General features: G+C 35.7%; 1 protein-coding gene across 3 annotated transcripts in view; it reads left to right on the forward strand.

Annotated features, from left to right (window-relative positions):
• The window catches only part of GRM5 (glutamate metabotropic receptor 5), a 536,398-nt gene that overhangs the window by 442,169 nt on the left and 76,998 nt on the right, over positions 1-17,231 (forward strand). For all 3 annotated transcript variants that reach the window (XM_059186935.1, XM_059186956.1, XM_059186945.1), the window contains exons 6-7: positions 7,318-7,486; positions 13,047-13,173. In XM_059186935.1, coding sequence (XP_059042918.1) covers positions 7,318-7,486; positions 13,047-13,173 — 296 coding nt within the window. The remainder of the gene's footprint in view (positions 1-7,317; positions 7,487-13,046; positions 13,174-17,231) is intronic.

Here is a 17,231-nt window from a genome sequence, read left to right on the forward strand (position 1 = left end):
ACACAATTTAAGAATAAATTAACGTTCTGAAAAAGACACTACTGTAAAATATTGTGATTGGGAGTAAAAACAGAATGGTATCATTTTATAGTGTAGATCCAAAAAGACTACGTCGGATTTTTTCTTAACATTTCCTTACTGAGCATTGGTCTGAATATGGTAATCTAGTCACTGGAACCCAAAAGCTAGAAAGTTTTCCATCCGTGTCAATTTCCAGATAGCCAACTATGCTGAGCATGGAAAGACAGAGGGGGCATTTATCAAAGCCCGTCTGTCAATCCAATAAATCCTAGGAGGTAAAAGCATAGATTTCCACATGAAGACATTGTGTACCTAAGACATACCCATATTTATGTCTACAGGAGCTGATAGTGATGGTATTGCCAAACCACTGTCCTGGAAATTATCTCAAAAATGCTTCTCTGGAAATGTTCTTGCACACAAGAAATATCTTACAAATAAGAGCATTAATTTTTCCTCTTTACATCTCTATCCCCATACTCAAAATGAGAACAATAGCTACTAAAGGCTGAGAACTCACAAGGTATTAGTATCTTCCAGTATTTTTACATTGCATGAGGGCTTTAGAAACTATTTTCAGACTTATTTTATTTTATTTAATTCCAGCTAATTAACATACAGTGTTATATTAGTTTCAGGTGTATAGTATAGTAACAAAAATTCCATACATCATCCAGTGCTCATCACAACAGGTGCACTCCTTAATCCCCATCACCTAAATCACCCACCCCCAACCCATGTCTCCTCTAGTAACCATCAGTTTGTTCTCTATAACTATTTCTTGATTTATATCTCCCTCTCTCCCTTTTCTCCCTTTGCTAGTTGTTTTATTTCTTAAATTCTACATTTGAGTGAAATCATGTGGTATTTGTCTTTCACTGACTGATTTACTACACTTAGCATTATACTCTCTATCTCCATCCATGTCATTGTAAATGGCCAGATTTTATTCTTTTTTCATGGTTGAATAATATTCCAGTGTGTGTATGTGTCATATATATATGTATGTATGTATACATATACATGACATATACATACATATATATACATACATACACACACACACATTAAACATTAAACATTAAACTTTATCGATTTACCAATCAATATAATCAATAGACATTTGGGCTGCTTCTATATCTGCAATATCCATTACGGTAAATAATGCTGCTACAGACATAAGGGTGCGTGTAGCCCTTTTAATTAGTGTTTTTTGTTTTTTGTTTCCTTTGGATAAATACTCAGTAGTGTGATTGCTGCATCTTAGGACGCTTCTGTTTTTACCTTTCGAGGAGCCACCATACTGTTTTCCAGTGTGGCTGCAGCAGTTCACATTCCCACCAATAGTGCACAAGAGCTCCCCTTTCTCCACACCCTTGCCAACACCTGTTGTTTTTTGCGTTGTTGATTTTAGCCACTCTGACAGGTGTGACGTGATATTGCATTGTAGTTTTGATTTGCATTTCCCTGATGGTAAGTGATGATGAACATCTTTCCGTGTGTCTGTTAGCTGTCTAACTGTGTTCTTTGGAGAAATGTCTTTTCATGTCTTTTGCCACTTTTTCATTGGAGTATTTGTTTACTGGGTGTTGACTTTTATAAGTTCTTTATATATTTTAGATGCCAGTCCTTCATAAGATATGTCACTTGCAGATATCTTCTCCCATTCCAAAGGTTGCCTTTTGGTTTTGTTGATAGTTTCCTTCACTGTGCAGAAGATTTTCATTTTGATGAAGTCCCAACAGTTTGCTTTTGCTTTTGTTTCCCTTGCCTCAGGAGATGTATGTAGAAGAATGTTGCTATGGCTGATGTCAGAGAAATTACTTCCTGTCCCCTCTTCAAGGATTTTTATGGTTTCGGGTCTCATGTTTAGGTCTTTAATCCACTTTGAGTTTATTTTTTTGAATGGTAAAAGAAAGTGGTTCTGTTTCATTCTTTTGCATATTGCTGTCCGGTTTTCCCAGCACTACTTGCTGAAGAGAATGTCTTTTCTCCATTGGATATTCTTTCCTGGTTTTATGAAGATTAATTGACCATATAGTTGTGGATTTATTTCTGGGTTTTCTATTCTATTATGTTGATCTCTGTGTCTATTTTTATGCTACTACCATACTGTCTTGGTCAATACAGCTTTTTCATATAACTTAAAGTCCAAAATTTTGATACATCCAACTTTGCTTTGCTTTTCCAAGGTTGCTTTGGCTGTTTTGGGTCTTTTGTGGTTCATATAAATTTTAGCATCGTTTGTTCTAGCTATGTGGAAAATGCTGTTAGTATTTTGATAGGGATTGCATTAAATGTATACATTGCTTTCAGTAGTATAGACATTTTAAACGTATTTTTTCTTCCAACCCATGAGTTGGAAATATTTTTCCATTTCCATTTTTCCATGGAAATGGAAAGTTTTTCCATTTCTTTGTGTCCTCTTCAATTTCTGTCATCAGTGTTTTATACTTTTCAGAGTATAGGTCTTTAAATTCTTTGTTAGGTTTATTCCTAGGTATCTTATGTTGGTGCCATTGTAAATGGGATTGTTTTCTTAATTTCTCTTTCTGCTGATTCCTTATTGGCATATAGATATGCAGCAGATTTCTGTACATTGATTTTGCATCCTATGACTCTACTGAATTTGCTTATCAGTTCTAGCTGTTTCTTGGTGGAATGTTTTGGGTTTTCTTTATGTAGTAGTAAGATGTCATTTGCAAATAGTAAAAGTTTTACTTCCATCTCACCTATTTGGATGCCTTGTTGTTGTTGTTGTTGTTGTTTTATTATTGTCTGATTGCTGTAGCTAGGACTTCCAGTATTATGCTGAACAAAAGTCATGTGGGGTGCTTGGCTGGCTCAGTTGGTAAAACATGTGGCTCTTAATCTTGGGACCATGAGTTTGAGTTCCATGTTGGGTATAAGAAATTGGTTAGAAAATTTTTTTTAAATTTTTAGATAAATATCTTATTTATTTATGTACTTATTTATTATTTAAAGAGCACGCTAGCATGTGTGGAAGGGAGGGGTCAGGTGAGGGAGATGGGGGTGGGAGAGAACCTCCACAAGACTTGCCTGTACTCAGAGCTGATTGCAGGCCTCCATCCTGCTGCCAGATCATGACCTGAGCTGAAACCAAGAGTCAGATGCTCAACTAACTAAGCCATCAAGGTAACCCAAATAAAATTCTTTTTAAAGTGTGGAAATCCTTGTCTTGTTCCTAATCTTAGGGGGAAAATTGTCAGTTTTTCCCCATTAAGGATGATGTTAGCTATTGAATTTTCATATATGGTCTTTATCATGTTGAGGTATGTTCCCTCCAAAGCTACTTTGCTGAGAGTTTTTATCATAAATGGATGTTGTACTTTGACAAAAGCCTTTTCAGCATCTATTGAAATGATTATATGATTTTTATCCTTTCTCTTACTGATGTGATATATCACATTGATTGATTTGGGACTATTGAACCAATTCTGCAATCCAGAATTATCCCATTTGATCATGGTGAATGATTTTTTTTAATATATTGTTGAATCTGGTTTTCTAGTGTTTTGTTGAGAATTTTTACATCTATGTGCATCAGGGATATTGACCTGTACTTCTCTTTTTTAGTGGTTTCTTTATCTGGTTTTGGTATTAGAGTAATGTTAGCCTCATAGAATGAATTTGGAAGTTTTCCTTCTAATTCTGTTTTTTTAGAATAGTTTGAGAAGAATAGGTATTAAGTCTTCTTGAAGTGTTTGGTAGAATTTTTCAATGAAGCTATCTGGTCCTGCTTTTCTTTGTTGGGACTTTTTGGGATTTCTGATTCACTTTTTCTGTTGGTTATTGATCTGTTCAAATTTTGTATTTCTTCCTGCTTCAGTTTTGGTAGCTTATATGTTTCTAGAAATTTACCCATTTCTTCTAGGTTGTCCATTTTATTGGCATATAGTTTTCTTAATATGCCCTTAAAATTATTTACATTTTTGTGTGTTGGTTTTTATTTCTCCTCTCTCACTTATGAATTTATTTATTTGAATCCTTTCTCTTTTTTTCCTTGATAAATTCGGGTAGAGGTTTATCAATTTTACTGATTGTTTTCAAAAAACCAGGTCCTGCTTTCATTGATTTGTTCTTTGTTGTTGTTGTTGTTGATTTCTTTTTTGTAGTTGTTTTTTGTGGGGTTTTTTTTTGTTTTTTTTTTTTTTAGTTTCCATATCATTTATTTATGCTCTAATCTTTATTATTTCCTTTCTTCTGCTGGTTTTAGGTTTTTTTTGTTGTTGTTCTTTTTCTAGTTCCTTTCAGTGTAAGGATGTTTATTTGAGGCTTTCCTGGCTTGTTGAGGGAGGCCTATATGGCTATTCCCTCTTAGAACTGCTTCTACTGCATCCCAAAGGATTTAGACTATTGTGTTTTCATTTTCATTTGTTTTCATATTTTTTTATCCTTTCTCTTATGTCCTAAAAATGAACCATTCATTTTCTAGTAGCATGTTATTTAACCTCCATGTATTTATAGTCTTTCCAGGCTTTTTGTTGTAATTATCTTCTGGTTTCATAGTGTTGTGGTCAGAAAAGATGCATGGTATGACTGATTTTCCTGAATTTGTTGAGGTTTGTTTTGTGGGCTAATATGTGATCTATTCTGGAGAATGTTCCTGGTGCACTTAAAAAGAATTTGTATTCTGCTGTTTTAGGATGGAAGGTTCTGAATACATCTGTTAAATCCATCTATTCCAGTGTGTCATATAAAACTATTGTTTCCTTGTTGATTTTCTGTTTAGATGATCTGTCCATTGATGCAAGTGTGGTGTTAAAGTCCCCTAGTATTATTGTATTATTATAGATTAGTTCCTTTATATTTGTTATTAACTGTTTTATGTATTTGGGTGCTCCTATGTTGGATGTACATTTATTATTATATGTCCCCTTCTTTGCCCTTTTTTCAGTCTGTGTTTTAAAGTCTATTTTGTCAGAGATAAGTATTGGCTATTCCAGCTTTCCTTTGACATCAATTTGCATAATAAATGTTTCTCCATCCCCTCACTTTCAATCTTCAGGTGTCTTTAGCTCTAAAAGGAATCCCTTGTAGGCAGAATATAGATGGGTCTTGTTTTTTATCCATTCTGTCACCTTATGTATTTTGATTTGAGCATTTACTCCATTTACATTAAAGTAGTTATTGACAGATATGGACTTATTGTTATTTTATTATTTGTTTTGTGGTTGTTTCTGAAAATTTTCCTTTTTCTTTTCTTTCTTTTATGTTTTGCTGATTTTCTTTAGAGATATATTTGGATTTCTTTCCTTTTATTCTTTGCATATTTATTAGTGGTTTTTGACATATGGTCACCATTAGGTTTGCATATATCCTTTTCTGCATATAATAGTCTATATCAAGTCAATGGTCCATTTAAGATTGAATCCATTTTTAGATAGATATATGTTATTATATTTTATATCCTTTTATTTTGTGAGTTCCTTGACTGATTTTTATGGGAATATTAATTTTTACTGCTTTCGTGTTTCCATTATACTTTCAGTGTTAGCTGTGTTTTCCACTTAAACACTCCCCTTTAATGTAAAGAAAGGGGAACTCTCTTACACTGGTGGTGGAAATGCAAGTTGGTAGCCACTTTGGAAAACAGTGTGGAAATTCCTCAAAAAAATTAAAAATAGAGCTACCCTATGACCCAGCAATTGCCCTACTGGGTATTTACCCCAAAGATACAGATGTAGTGAAAAGAAGGGCCATCTGTATTCCAATGTTTATAGCAGCAATGGCCACAGTCACCAAACTGTGAAAAGAACCAAGATACCCTTCAATAGATGAATGAATAAAGATGTGGTTCATATATACAATGGAATATTACTCAGCCATCAGAAAGGATGAATACCCAAATTTACATCAACATGAATGGGACTGGAAGAGATTATGCTGAGCAAAATAAGTCAAGCAGAAAAAGTCAATTATCAAATTATCAAAAAACTCCTGCATTTGGGAGATATGGTATGAGCTGGGGATTTGTCCAGTCTTCTTGAGGAAGTGGCCTGTCATGCTGGAATTTAGGCAAGACTGACTGGGAAGGACTGACTGAAACATGGGTCAGAGTTTCTTAAGAAAGTTAGGTAATGAGTGGTCCGTGTTGGGCTGGATACCACAGGTAGCTCTGTGTTTATGCTGAAGGGCAGTGCAGGGAAATGGCACTTTCCATTTCCTTCATTCTTGTGAATGGTGCTTCTTTAAGACATGCTCCAAGATGAGCAGATAATCTCACCACTCTGTGCCCTAAGAACTCTTCAGCTATCTGATTCCATGCTGCATGTCTGCAATTTATTTACCTGCCTCTTCTACAAGAGTAGCCCCAATATCTTCCAGGTTCTCCTGGGCCCAAGCCCACTGACCTTTAGAATGTTAGGCTTTAAGCCCCACCCTTTGCAAGAACTCATGAAATAATTCAGGCCTTCTTACCCTCCAAGTCAATTGGTATGGGGATTTGTTTTCCTCATGCAGTCCCCTGTGTGTTAGTCTGTCTCTCACCCTTCTCTGCAACAGTGGCTGCCTCCGCACCACAGCAGCCATAACCTCTTTCTCCCAAACTGAGTCTCCATGCTTCCTACCTTTTATCTTTAGTTATGGAGTTTCTTCTGCCAGTCTTCAGATTTATTTCTAGGGTATTTAAGATGATTTGATAGTTATCTAATTGTACTTGAGGGGCAAGACAAGTCCAGGATCCTCCTACTCTGCTGTCATCTTCCAACCTCATAAATTCCTTTTAGACTTACTGTAAACATCATTCCTGAAAATATCTTTTATATAATAAGTTTAGCCATTGATAAAAGGAAAAGTAAGATCAGCCCCTATCCAGATTATATCCACATTCCCTAAAGCTGAAGACAAGATTAGAGGTTTACCAAATTTCTTACTTGGTTAGTAAAGGAAAATTTTGTCATTTTATTTGAGTGGAGATTAAAAAAAAAAAAAAAAAAAACTTTCTACCTTTTTTAGAAGCCTAACAGTAGTACTTGTTTAAACTTCTTGAAGTTATTTCAAAACTGTCTTTCATCCTGCTGAGGTCAAGTCACCTTCTCACATGGGATTATCTTCTATTTCAGGTATAAGCTTGATGGTAAAAAGGAAAAAAAAGTTCTCTTAAGAGAAAGTGAAGCAAACAGGCTTTTTTGTTATTCTCAGCTTAGTATCATGGAAAATTCCAGTGTCACTAATATGACAGTAGATACATTTTTGGGGAATGAAATCTATTGCTTTTTCATCACTGAAAACTTATATCATTAGCTAAATTATCATTATATTCTTGTTCCTAAGGTATGAAATAATGAATTTCAAGGAAATGGGAAAAGATTATTTTGATTACATCAATGTTGGAAGCTGGGACAATGGAGAATTAAAAATGGATGATGATGAAGTATGGTCCAAGAAAAACAACATCATCAGATCCGTGTGCAGTGAACCATGTGAGAAAGGCCAGATAAAGGTAAAATAGAGTCTTTTTTTTTATTTTTTTCATAAATTCAAAAGTGTTCATTATCATTGGTTATTTCTTTTAAAAAAAGATTTATTTATTTGAGAGAGAATGCGTGGGTGTGTGTGCAAGCTGTGGAGGGAGGTTGGAAGAGCAGAGGGAAAGAATCCCAAGAAGACTCTGCACTGAGCGTGGAGCCTGACACAGGGTTCAATCTCACAACCTGAGATCATGACCTGAGCAGAAACAAGGAGTTGAACACTCAACCAACTGGGCCACCCAGGTGCCCCATTACTGGCTATTTCTAAAACATTTAGATATTTGCTTTTTTACATTATAAGCTTACATTTACATTATAATGTCAGAAATTGTGTTTTGTGGGGTTTGGGGGGTGTTTTTGTTTTGTTTTGTTTACTTTTCTCTCATTAATTCCTTTTGATAGTATGACCCACAATAATCTTAATAGTCAGACTGATTGAACCAGTTGTTGAGTCATGCTTCTCCACACCCTTTATACTCATGTAAGCCTTTTAAAGACATGTTTCCTGGGGATAAATAGTTCACAGTTGGAAACCACATTAATTTCAAATTAACTTAACAAATGTTTATCAAACTCCTGCTAATGTAATAGTTTATATCAATGGGGCAAAAATAAGTAACACACATTCATTGCCAGAAGATTTATAATCTAGCTGAGGAAAAATGGGCACAAATAAGCAACATCATATAAAATGCAATGACTTCATTAAGAAAGGGAAAAAAGCATATATATAAGTTCATATAAAAGAAAGGAAAAGGTTTATTCTGAGTAAAATATCAGACCATGAAGAACTGATACGATCTCAGGGAGAGATGTGGGAAAATGATCACTTATGTAGAAGGAACAGTAATAGGAAAAATATAGAAGTAGTCTATTAAAGACTGTTCTGGAATAACTGAACAATCTAGGGTACATTGCTTTAAATAGTCATTATTAAAGAGAAAGTCAAAATGATAGATTGAACCCATATTTGTGGAGAGTTTTGAATGTCATACTAAGCAGGTTGAACTTAATTTTTATTAACCAGGATTCAGAGTAATCTTCACAAAGATGTTGGGATAAGCTGGACTATAGTTGGTGGGAGGTATGAGTAGCTATGAAACATGAATAGAGAAAGTAAGGATACTGTGATAATGGTGACAAGAAGCTTGGATTATGGAGGGAACAGTGAGAATGGAGAGTGAGCAGGGGAGATATTTGAGAGAAATATTATATAGACAGGTATACTCAGTCAGCCCTGGTTACCAATTGGATATAGTGTTGGAGAAGAAAAGGAAATCTATGAAAATCAATCACCATTTCAATCTTAGTAACTAGAAAGTGTCATTTTCAAGCATAGAAAAATGGGAATGGTTTTAGAGAAGAATAATGGGCTAGTTTAGCAGCCTGTTGATCTTGAGATATCTAGCCAATGGTAGAAAACACTGGCCTACAACAATGAGAAGGCTGAAGATACAGATTTAGAAGTTAACTGACTAGAGCTGTAGTTGGAGCTGTTCAAGTAAATCGGTCACTGACCCTGAAAGAGAAAATAAAAGTAGACCAAGAATAGATCTTGAAGATCTGCTTTGAAAGCATAAAGCAAGAAAAAAAGGTAGAGTGAAAGACAACAAGGCCACGGAGAGACAGAACGAGAGAGCACACTATCATGTTAAGTGGTGATCAGTGGAAGAAAGAGGTCAAGGAAGACAAGAACTGAGGGAAAGACAGGAAAATTGGAGTTAGCCCTTCATCTGGAGCCTTCTGAAAATAGAACTTGGATCTTAAACAAGATAAAAGGGCAACTGAGCAGCAAGAAGAATCAGGTAAGGGGCAGTCCTGGTAGTTTGAGGGCATTGAAAAGTTACTTTTAGACTGAGTAAGTTCTGGCCACAGTTACAGGAAATAAAAAGTCAGAAAAGAAAGAATGAAGATATAATAAAAATAGAAAGAAGTTTAGTTATTTGGGTATAATACCTAGGGGAAGAAAAATGATACCACAATTATTTACTTATCAAATACTTATTGAAATATTACAGTACAACATTTCAGGCAGTGTATACACCTAGAGAAGTTGGACTTATTCTTTTCAGTCAATCTCGGGTTTACCCTGTTTGGAGGTGTTCATTCATCAATGATTACAAATGAAACTGAAGTAATTCAGTATTGATTGTAAGATCTTTAAGAGGTGGTTCTGAAGATTTGATAAGCATAAAACCAGAAAGAAGAAAGAGAAGATAAATAAAGATAAATATAAATTTATTAGTATCTGCTAAATGGCACAGTAGCTTATAGAATAGCTAAAAATTTCTGTATGTTTTGTTATGGTACAAAACAAGTGTTAGTGAACCACAATTCATGTGCCAAATTCAGTCTGCTGCCTGGTTATATAATTAAGTTTTGTTGAGGGGCGCCTGAGTGGCTCAGTTGGTTAAGTGTCTGACTCTTGATTTCAGCTCAGGTCTGATCTCAGGGGTCCTGGCATCAAGCCCACATTGGACGCCGTGCTCAGTGGGGAGTCTGCTTGAGATTCTCTCTCTCCCTTTGTCTTTCCCTCAACTCATGTGCCCATGTTCTCTCTCTGTGTCTCTCTCAAATAAAGAAATAAATCTTTTTAAAAATAAAGTTTTATTGAAGTACACCATGCTCATTTCTTTATCTATTGTCTATGCCTGCATTCATGTTATAATGAATAGAGTTAAAGAGTTGAATTCCAATAGAAACTATCTGGCCCACAAAGCCAAAAGTATTTACTATCTGGTCTCTTGCAGAAAAAGTTTGCCTACCCTTAATATTCAGTGACGGTCTGCATCTTGCCCAGTCATCTTGCAATTACACTCTGTATGTGAAATTCTTTTTCGACTCACTCAGAATATTGATTGTTTGTAATTTCCATTTCCTCCTGCAGAAAGATAAGCCTATGTAAATTATCACCAGGACATTATTTGTTTTGACTTTTCACAGCAAGACAGCTTGAACATATAACTTCAAAATGCTGAAGGGCTGATTTGGGAGATATTTTAATATATACTTTTCTACCCCGTTCTATGGGGAATAACTTACATGATGGAAGAATTTGACTCCCTAGTATCATATTTTTAATACTAGTTAATCCATGATGCTTATTTAGTCTTTTTAATCCCAAATTTTATTTTCCTAACCATATATCATTTTTCACTAAATATACAATTGACAACATTTTCTTAATATGGTTTAAGGGTGTCATTGAGCAAATTCATTAAAGATGTCAACATCTCATGCTATTGTTCATATTTGTTAACTTAGTGTTGATGGAAGTATACTTGGTCTGGCAAAGGTTCAAATGTGTTACATATGGTTATTCATAAAGGAAGCATCACTACTTCCACAGTCTTCAAAAAGAATGGGAATCACTATGTAACAGAATTATCACTACCTCTTATACTCAAAATCAGTGTGAAACAGTATATATATCAAGTGAAAAAAAATCAATTCTGAATGATCAGAAACAGACATACAGAGCTGTCACCAGAATTTTAAAAAAAACTGTAATATTGGAATTACTTGGAAAAGGAAATGAAATTATTTTGGTTTTAAAAAAAAAAGAACCTGAAAAAAAATCCTGAAATTTACACACCAGTGCAAACTAAAGCATGGAAGTGAGCATATTTTTAGAAAGAAAAGTGCAACCGCTTTTCTATGCCCTGTCTTGCTAAGAAAGAGAATTCTTCAATATTTCAAATTCTTGTTTGCATTACAAAGCTAGTAATTGTCCAATAATAGTTTTACCAAGTGTGGTTGAAATTACCTTAAAATCAAATTTATTTCTCTATGTATATATTTATATGCATATTACAAATAAAACAGCTAACATTTTTAGAGTGTCCTACAGTTTACAAATCACTGTGCTATTTTATTTAATCCTCAGGAAAGCCTATACAGATAGATATTATTTTAAAAGCATTGGTCTTGGGATCAGCTGGGGGACTGTTCAAAGCTGCACAACTATTTATTTAGTGGCTACAAGAAAGACTAGAACCATAGCACCTCTTGATTCTCAAGGCCAGGACTCTCTACTACATCTTTCAAAATATCATGAACCCTGTCTATATTGCTTTTAAGTTTTATTTTAATTCCAGGTAGTTATACGTACAATGTTATTTAGTTTCAGGTATGCAGTATACGATCCCATGCTTCCAAACATCACCTGTTCATTGTAAGCTCTCTATACCTCAGTTTTCTCCCTTAAAAAAAAAAGAACAAAATAAAACCAGCCACCTTAAACAGAGCCCCTGTAATGTTTTAATGAGATAACTGCATGCGGCATGCAGAAAACAGTCAAAGGAGTAGTACTGTGAAGAATACTTAGATAGATTAAGCAGGTCTAATTAGTGATTCTGCCTCACTTAGCTGGTTATTTTAAAGAAAGGACGATTCAGACCCTTTCATCATCATTCTCTCCTTGTGTGCTTGCAGTGTCAAGAGCCAACAAAAGGGATAGAAAATATAAAGAAAGAGGTGCCATTTCTACCAATGTGAAATAAAATTTAATTCTGAAAAAAAAAAAAAAAAAGAAAGAGGTGCCAGATTCCAACGGTTTCTGGCTATCAGTATCCAGACATGGTTACTGTCAGTAATAGAGTCAGCATGGAGGACAAGGAATCTACGGTATAATCATCGCTGTGTCTGGTTATTGCTGGTGATTAATCACAGTTCTAATTATTTATAGGAATGTTTAATGAATGCTGTCTCTACTCCACAGAGGCTATGCATGCACCAGTGGTGGAAAAAAACAAAAGACATCCATTTCTAAAAAATAACATCTGGGACTCCTTCAACGGCTAAATTATTTCAATTATTTCCCATTGCCTTAAAAAAACCTAATGGATGAAGGGTATATAATAGCCTCAAAGAACTTATCCACTGTCATCCCAAGCAAATCAAAGCTATTAGAGTAGGAAAGAATGAGCTGTGAGTTACTGACCCAGATTTTGAGTAGAAACAGACCAAGAGACAAACTCCAGGGAAAAAAAAATCATGTTCTACCTCTTAATTCAGTAGAAATTCTTAATTATTTTTTAATCAATATGGGTAGATTTCTGAACTGTAGCAGGTATATGATGTTTTTTGCTAACAATTATTCAACTACTGGAGGGAAGTCAAGGTAAATTCATAGAGTAAAATTTCTTAATTTCGGATAAAGATGGACACAGACTCTGGGGAAAATTCAGTAACACACATAAATATGTAAATTACTGTATTTATATATGAGCATAAACACAGGCACTTAATTAAATACAGATATCTAAAGCTAAGTATCCAATGACTTGCATTTAATTTAATTCCAGACCCTATCACCAACTAATTTTATGATGTGGACTGATCACTTAAACTCAGCTTCCGTTTCTGTGATTATAAAATGAGAATATTAATACTTATCCTGTCTATCTGATACCATTTGAAATAATTTATGTGAAAGCCATTTCTGTTTTGCAAAGCAGCATATTTGAATAACAGATTGCTGGATTTTTCTCTATACAAAAAAATAATCAAAATTTTAAATATTTACCTTAGGTGATCCGGAAGGGGGAAGTCAGCTGTTGTTGGACCTGTACACCCTGTAAAGAAAATGAGTATGTCTTTGATGAGTACACCTGCAAGGCGTGCCAGCTGGGGTCGTGGCCCACTGATGACCTTACAGGTATATGTATCACAATGTCAGCTTGGGTACATACCTCAAAATCAACTGCAAAAGGACAAAGATGTGGGTGGATGGGTCACAACTCCAAGTATTTCCCATCTTGGTTGTCTTGTTCATGTGACGAAGAATTCCCTTAGAGACAGAAGCCTTCCCAAGCTTGGGCTAATCATAAAAACATCTCAGGAAGAGATTGGTCAATATTCCCACCTTCACCCCCAAAGTAGATCAGAATTCCTAGATTTTCTACTGGACTTTTTCACCCCATTCTCCAGATATTCCCAGAAGATCCTAAGCAGGGCCCCAGTTAACCATCATTTGAAGTGGAGTGGGAGAGCTGTTAGCCAGGAAAAGACTAAAATATGTCATGACATATCCAAGAGCAAAAATGTAGCATGGAGTTGGGTGGAAGTTGGTCTAAAACTTTGATACTCTTCATACTTTTCCTTAGTCCAAACCAGGAAGCTCTAACTAATGAGTTTTTGAATAATGTTAGCACAAGGTAAAACTCATCTCTGCTTGGTTTTTTGTTTGTTTGTTTGTTTTTGCTATTATTGTTTGTCTTGTCTGTTTGGCTTTTGTGTTGTTTTGGTTTGGGTTCTTTTTTTCTCCCGAACATGTAAAGGGATACGTCATTGTGTTATCAAGATTATATTTCATAGCTATTTCTAATTTTTACAGTACAAAAACAGAATATAATACCCTTCACCTTTTCTTCCAATTTATTCCATAAACATTTGTTAAATGCATATGTTACATGCCTATTTGCCTACCATTAAAATAAATATAAAGAAATAAAGATGCAACATCTATCTTAAAGAAGTTAAAAAGGGGGTGCCTGGGTGGCTCAGTCATTTAAGCAGCTGACTTGATTTTGGCTCATGATCTTAGGCTCCTTGGACTGAACCCTACATTGGGTTCCATGCTCAGTGGAGAATCTGCCCCCCCAAATAAATAAGTAAATCTTTTTTAAAAAGAAGTTAATAAGGGAGGCAAAAAGGTAAAAATATTATTACAATTACAATAAAAGGGAAGATTTGTGGACATGGACTATGAGGAAAGGACCTATATAATTTGGTTTTCAAGAAAAATAAGAGAAAAAACACTCCAGGCAGGGGACCCATCAAGTGGGATGTCAGGTCATGTAGTGGTTTTACAATTAACGTAGATCTCCTAGAGGCTGGGAGACTATAAAAATCAGTGTTAAACTCCATCCCTCACAGGGTGAGAGATTAACCGGGGTAGTCATATTAGCAATTCCAAAAGCCTGGTTCTACAAATCCTGTGATCCTGGACCTTTCAAGATAAGTTCACATTAATGACTTTGCTTCAGTGACTGGTATTTATATGGAAGACCTCCTTTAAAAAATAAATAAATAAAACATCCGAGTGCCTTTTAATAGTACTTGAGTCCTGTTTTCATCACCAGACCATAAGCTTTCTGATAGTCATACATCCTGGTATTCCCAGAGCCAACTCAGCACTGAACACAAGCCTTCAATAGACTTAGTTGAATGGATGAGTTACAGCATACACACACACACAAACTGTGTTTAATATTAAATAAAGGAACAAGAATTTTAAAAATAAAGGCATTAGGGAAGAAATCATTTAAATTTGCAGTTCTTCTTTGAAGAAGTGAAAATTAGTTGAGGCCTAAATGAGAAATAGAAATAGCTAGCTAAGCATGGTGAGAAGGGCATTTCTGACTGAGAGAAAAGCATAGTCTGTGCATGAGTAACCAAATGGGAAAATCAGAAAGGTAGCAGGAACTAGATCATATATAACCTTCTAGAACATGTTTAGGATTTGAGTGTTTGGTATGAAGTGTAATGAGAAACCATTGCAGGGAGTGTAATAGGAAAAAAAAAAATGATTGGATGTATATTTTCAAAAATATAATTCTGGTAGCTGTCCAAGAGAATAATTTGGAGAGGGATGGAATGTGGGAGAAAGGGATATAGGTTGGGTGGCTACTGCAGGCAGGGGTTCTTGGTGTCCTGGACTAAATAGCACATTGGAAGGTTGGAGATATGCTTTTGAAGTAGAATCAACAGGACATACGAGTGAACTGGCTGCAGTAGATATTATGTAAAGGTACCAAATTTTCTGCCTTGAAGACTGAAGAAATAAATGCATTCTTTGATAAAGATCAATAGTTTGGTTTGTCTTAGATCAGTTTGACATGTCTTTGAGATTTTCACGTATGGATTAATTAATTTAACAAGCTCCTTAGTTTGAGCCAGAAAATGTAATAGGAGCTGGAAAAACAAAATATAGTCAAAGCTTCCAAGAAACTTAAAATCTAGTGGGGGAAAGCATATAAACAGTAACAACACAGTATACTTGTGCTGCAGGTAGATGAGGAAGGAACAAAGTACTATGGAAATATGAAGGAAGGCATACTTAACATGGAGAATTGGAGGAAGAGAGATCTTGATGATGAGATCTTGGGGCACCTGGATGGCTCAGGTCATGGTCCCAGGGTCCTGGGATCGAGCCCTACATCAGGCTCTCTGCTCAGTGGGGAGATTTAAAAAAAAAAAAAAAAAAAAAAGGTATAATCTTGAGGCATAATCTTCAACTCACTTTTTTTTAAAAAGTGGAGAGGTTCATATTGGAAGGTGTGTGCAACATTAAGGCTTTAAATGGCACCACCATTCTCTTGGGTGCCCTAACCAAAATGAAGTGCACCATATTAGACTCTTCTTTATGCTTGGCCACCCATATCCACTCACTTGTCAAGCCTGGCTATTTGAATTTCTAAATATTCTTATTCCCTCCCCTCCTCTCCATTTGTACAACTCTTCCCTTGACCAGGTTCTCATCATTTCACATCTGAGCATTGCAGTAATTTCCCAGTGTACTTCCCTATTCCCAAATGTATGCCACAAAACTCTACAAAAGTCTACTTTTCATGTTGCTGCTGGATAATGTATCCAAAATACAGAATTGTCCTTTTACTTCATTGTTCAAGACTTAGCAGTTTCCGTATCTCTACTGGATACATTCTAAGGTTTTCAACATGGCATACAAAATTCCCTCTCATCTCCACCCTCCTATAACCTTTCTAGTTCCAGTCACTACCACTTGGCAGCTCTCATTTTACCTCCTAGCATCAAGGACTGTTTATAATACGTTATCTATACACAATACCATTTTATTCCTCTATGTCCATCCCTGTGTTATCTTCTCCTCTTGGAAGGCACTTACTCCTCTTTACTTGAGTAACTCTGACTCAATCCTTTCTTACGCCATTCAAATGTAACCTTCTCTCTGAAATCTTTGTTGATGTACTTAGACTGAGAAGTCCCCTATACTGTATTTCTAAAGCAAATTCTTCTTCCCTCTTTAGGTCAGTATTCAAACTGGATTTTAATGGCCTTTATCTTTATCTTCCTCTCCTACTGAATCATTAGTTGTCCAAGGATGTGAATCTCAATCATATTTGCATTCCCAGCATCTGACATGATGCCTAGCACAGGGGAGAAACTCAGTCAATGTATGTCAACCAGCAGGAAGATTGTGGGGAGTGTAACAAATGAAGATGAAAGTACATATTAGGGCCATCCAGTGACAACAGGCTTTAACTAAAGAGTTTGGACTTTATCCTGTAATCAGTGTAGGGCCAGTAGAGGTTTTCAAGCAGAATGAGAGGCTTTTCCTCCCGCTGCATGCATAGATGTGAGTGCATGTGTATGTGGGAGTAGGGGAAGAGAAGGTGGGAGCAATAACTGCCAAACTTGGAAAGGTTTCTGCATTGATATCATGTGAAGTTTAACCTTTAATTGAGATCTACGGCATTTTTCCAAGTAGCCTATAGGTGTTTGCGACTCTGTCTCACTGACTCTGAATCAAAGTAGCAGATCCCTTGGGGCTGCTCTCTAGCCAGAAAACTGCTCTGATGACTTCAGCTCTTCCAAAGCCACCACAGAGATGCCTGGGGTATATTTTAAGTCTTCCTTCCACCCACTTGGCTTGTAGTTACTCTACTGCAGCCCCATAACATGACAGCTCAGGTCACCTCTGGGTCAGTGCCCTCATTGTGATAATAGAGAGCA

Source organism: Mustela lutreola, chromosome 1 (genome assembly GCF_030435805.1).
Source record: "Mustela lutreola isolate mMusLut2 chromosome 1, mMusLut2.pri, whole genome shotgun sequence".
NCBI classification, from domain to species: Eukaryota; Metazoa; Chordata; class Mammalia; order Carnivora; family Mustelidae; genus Mustela; species Mustela lutreola.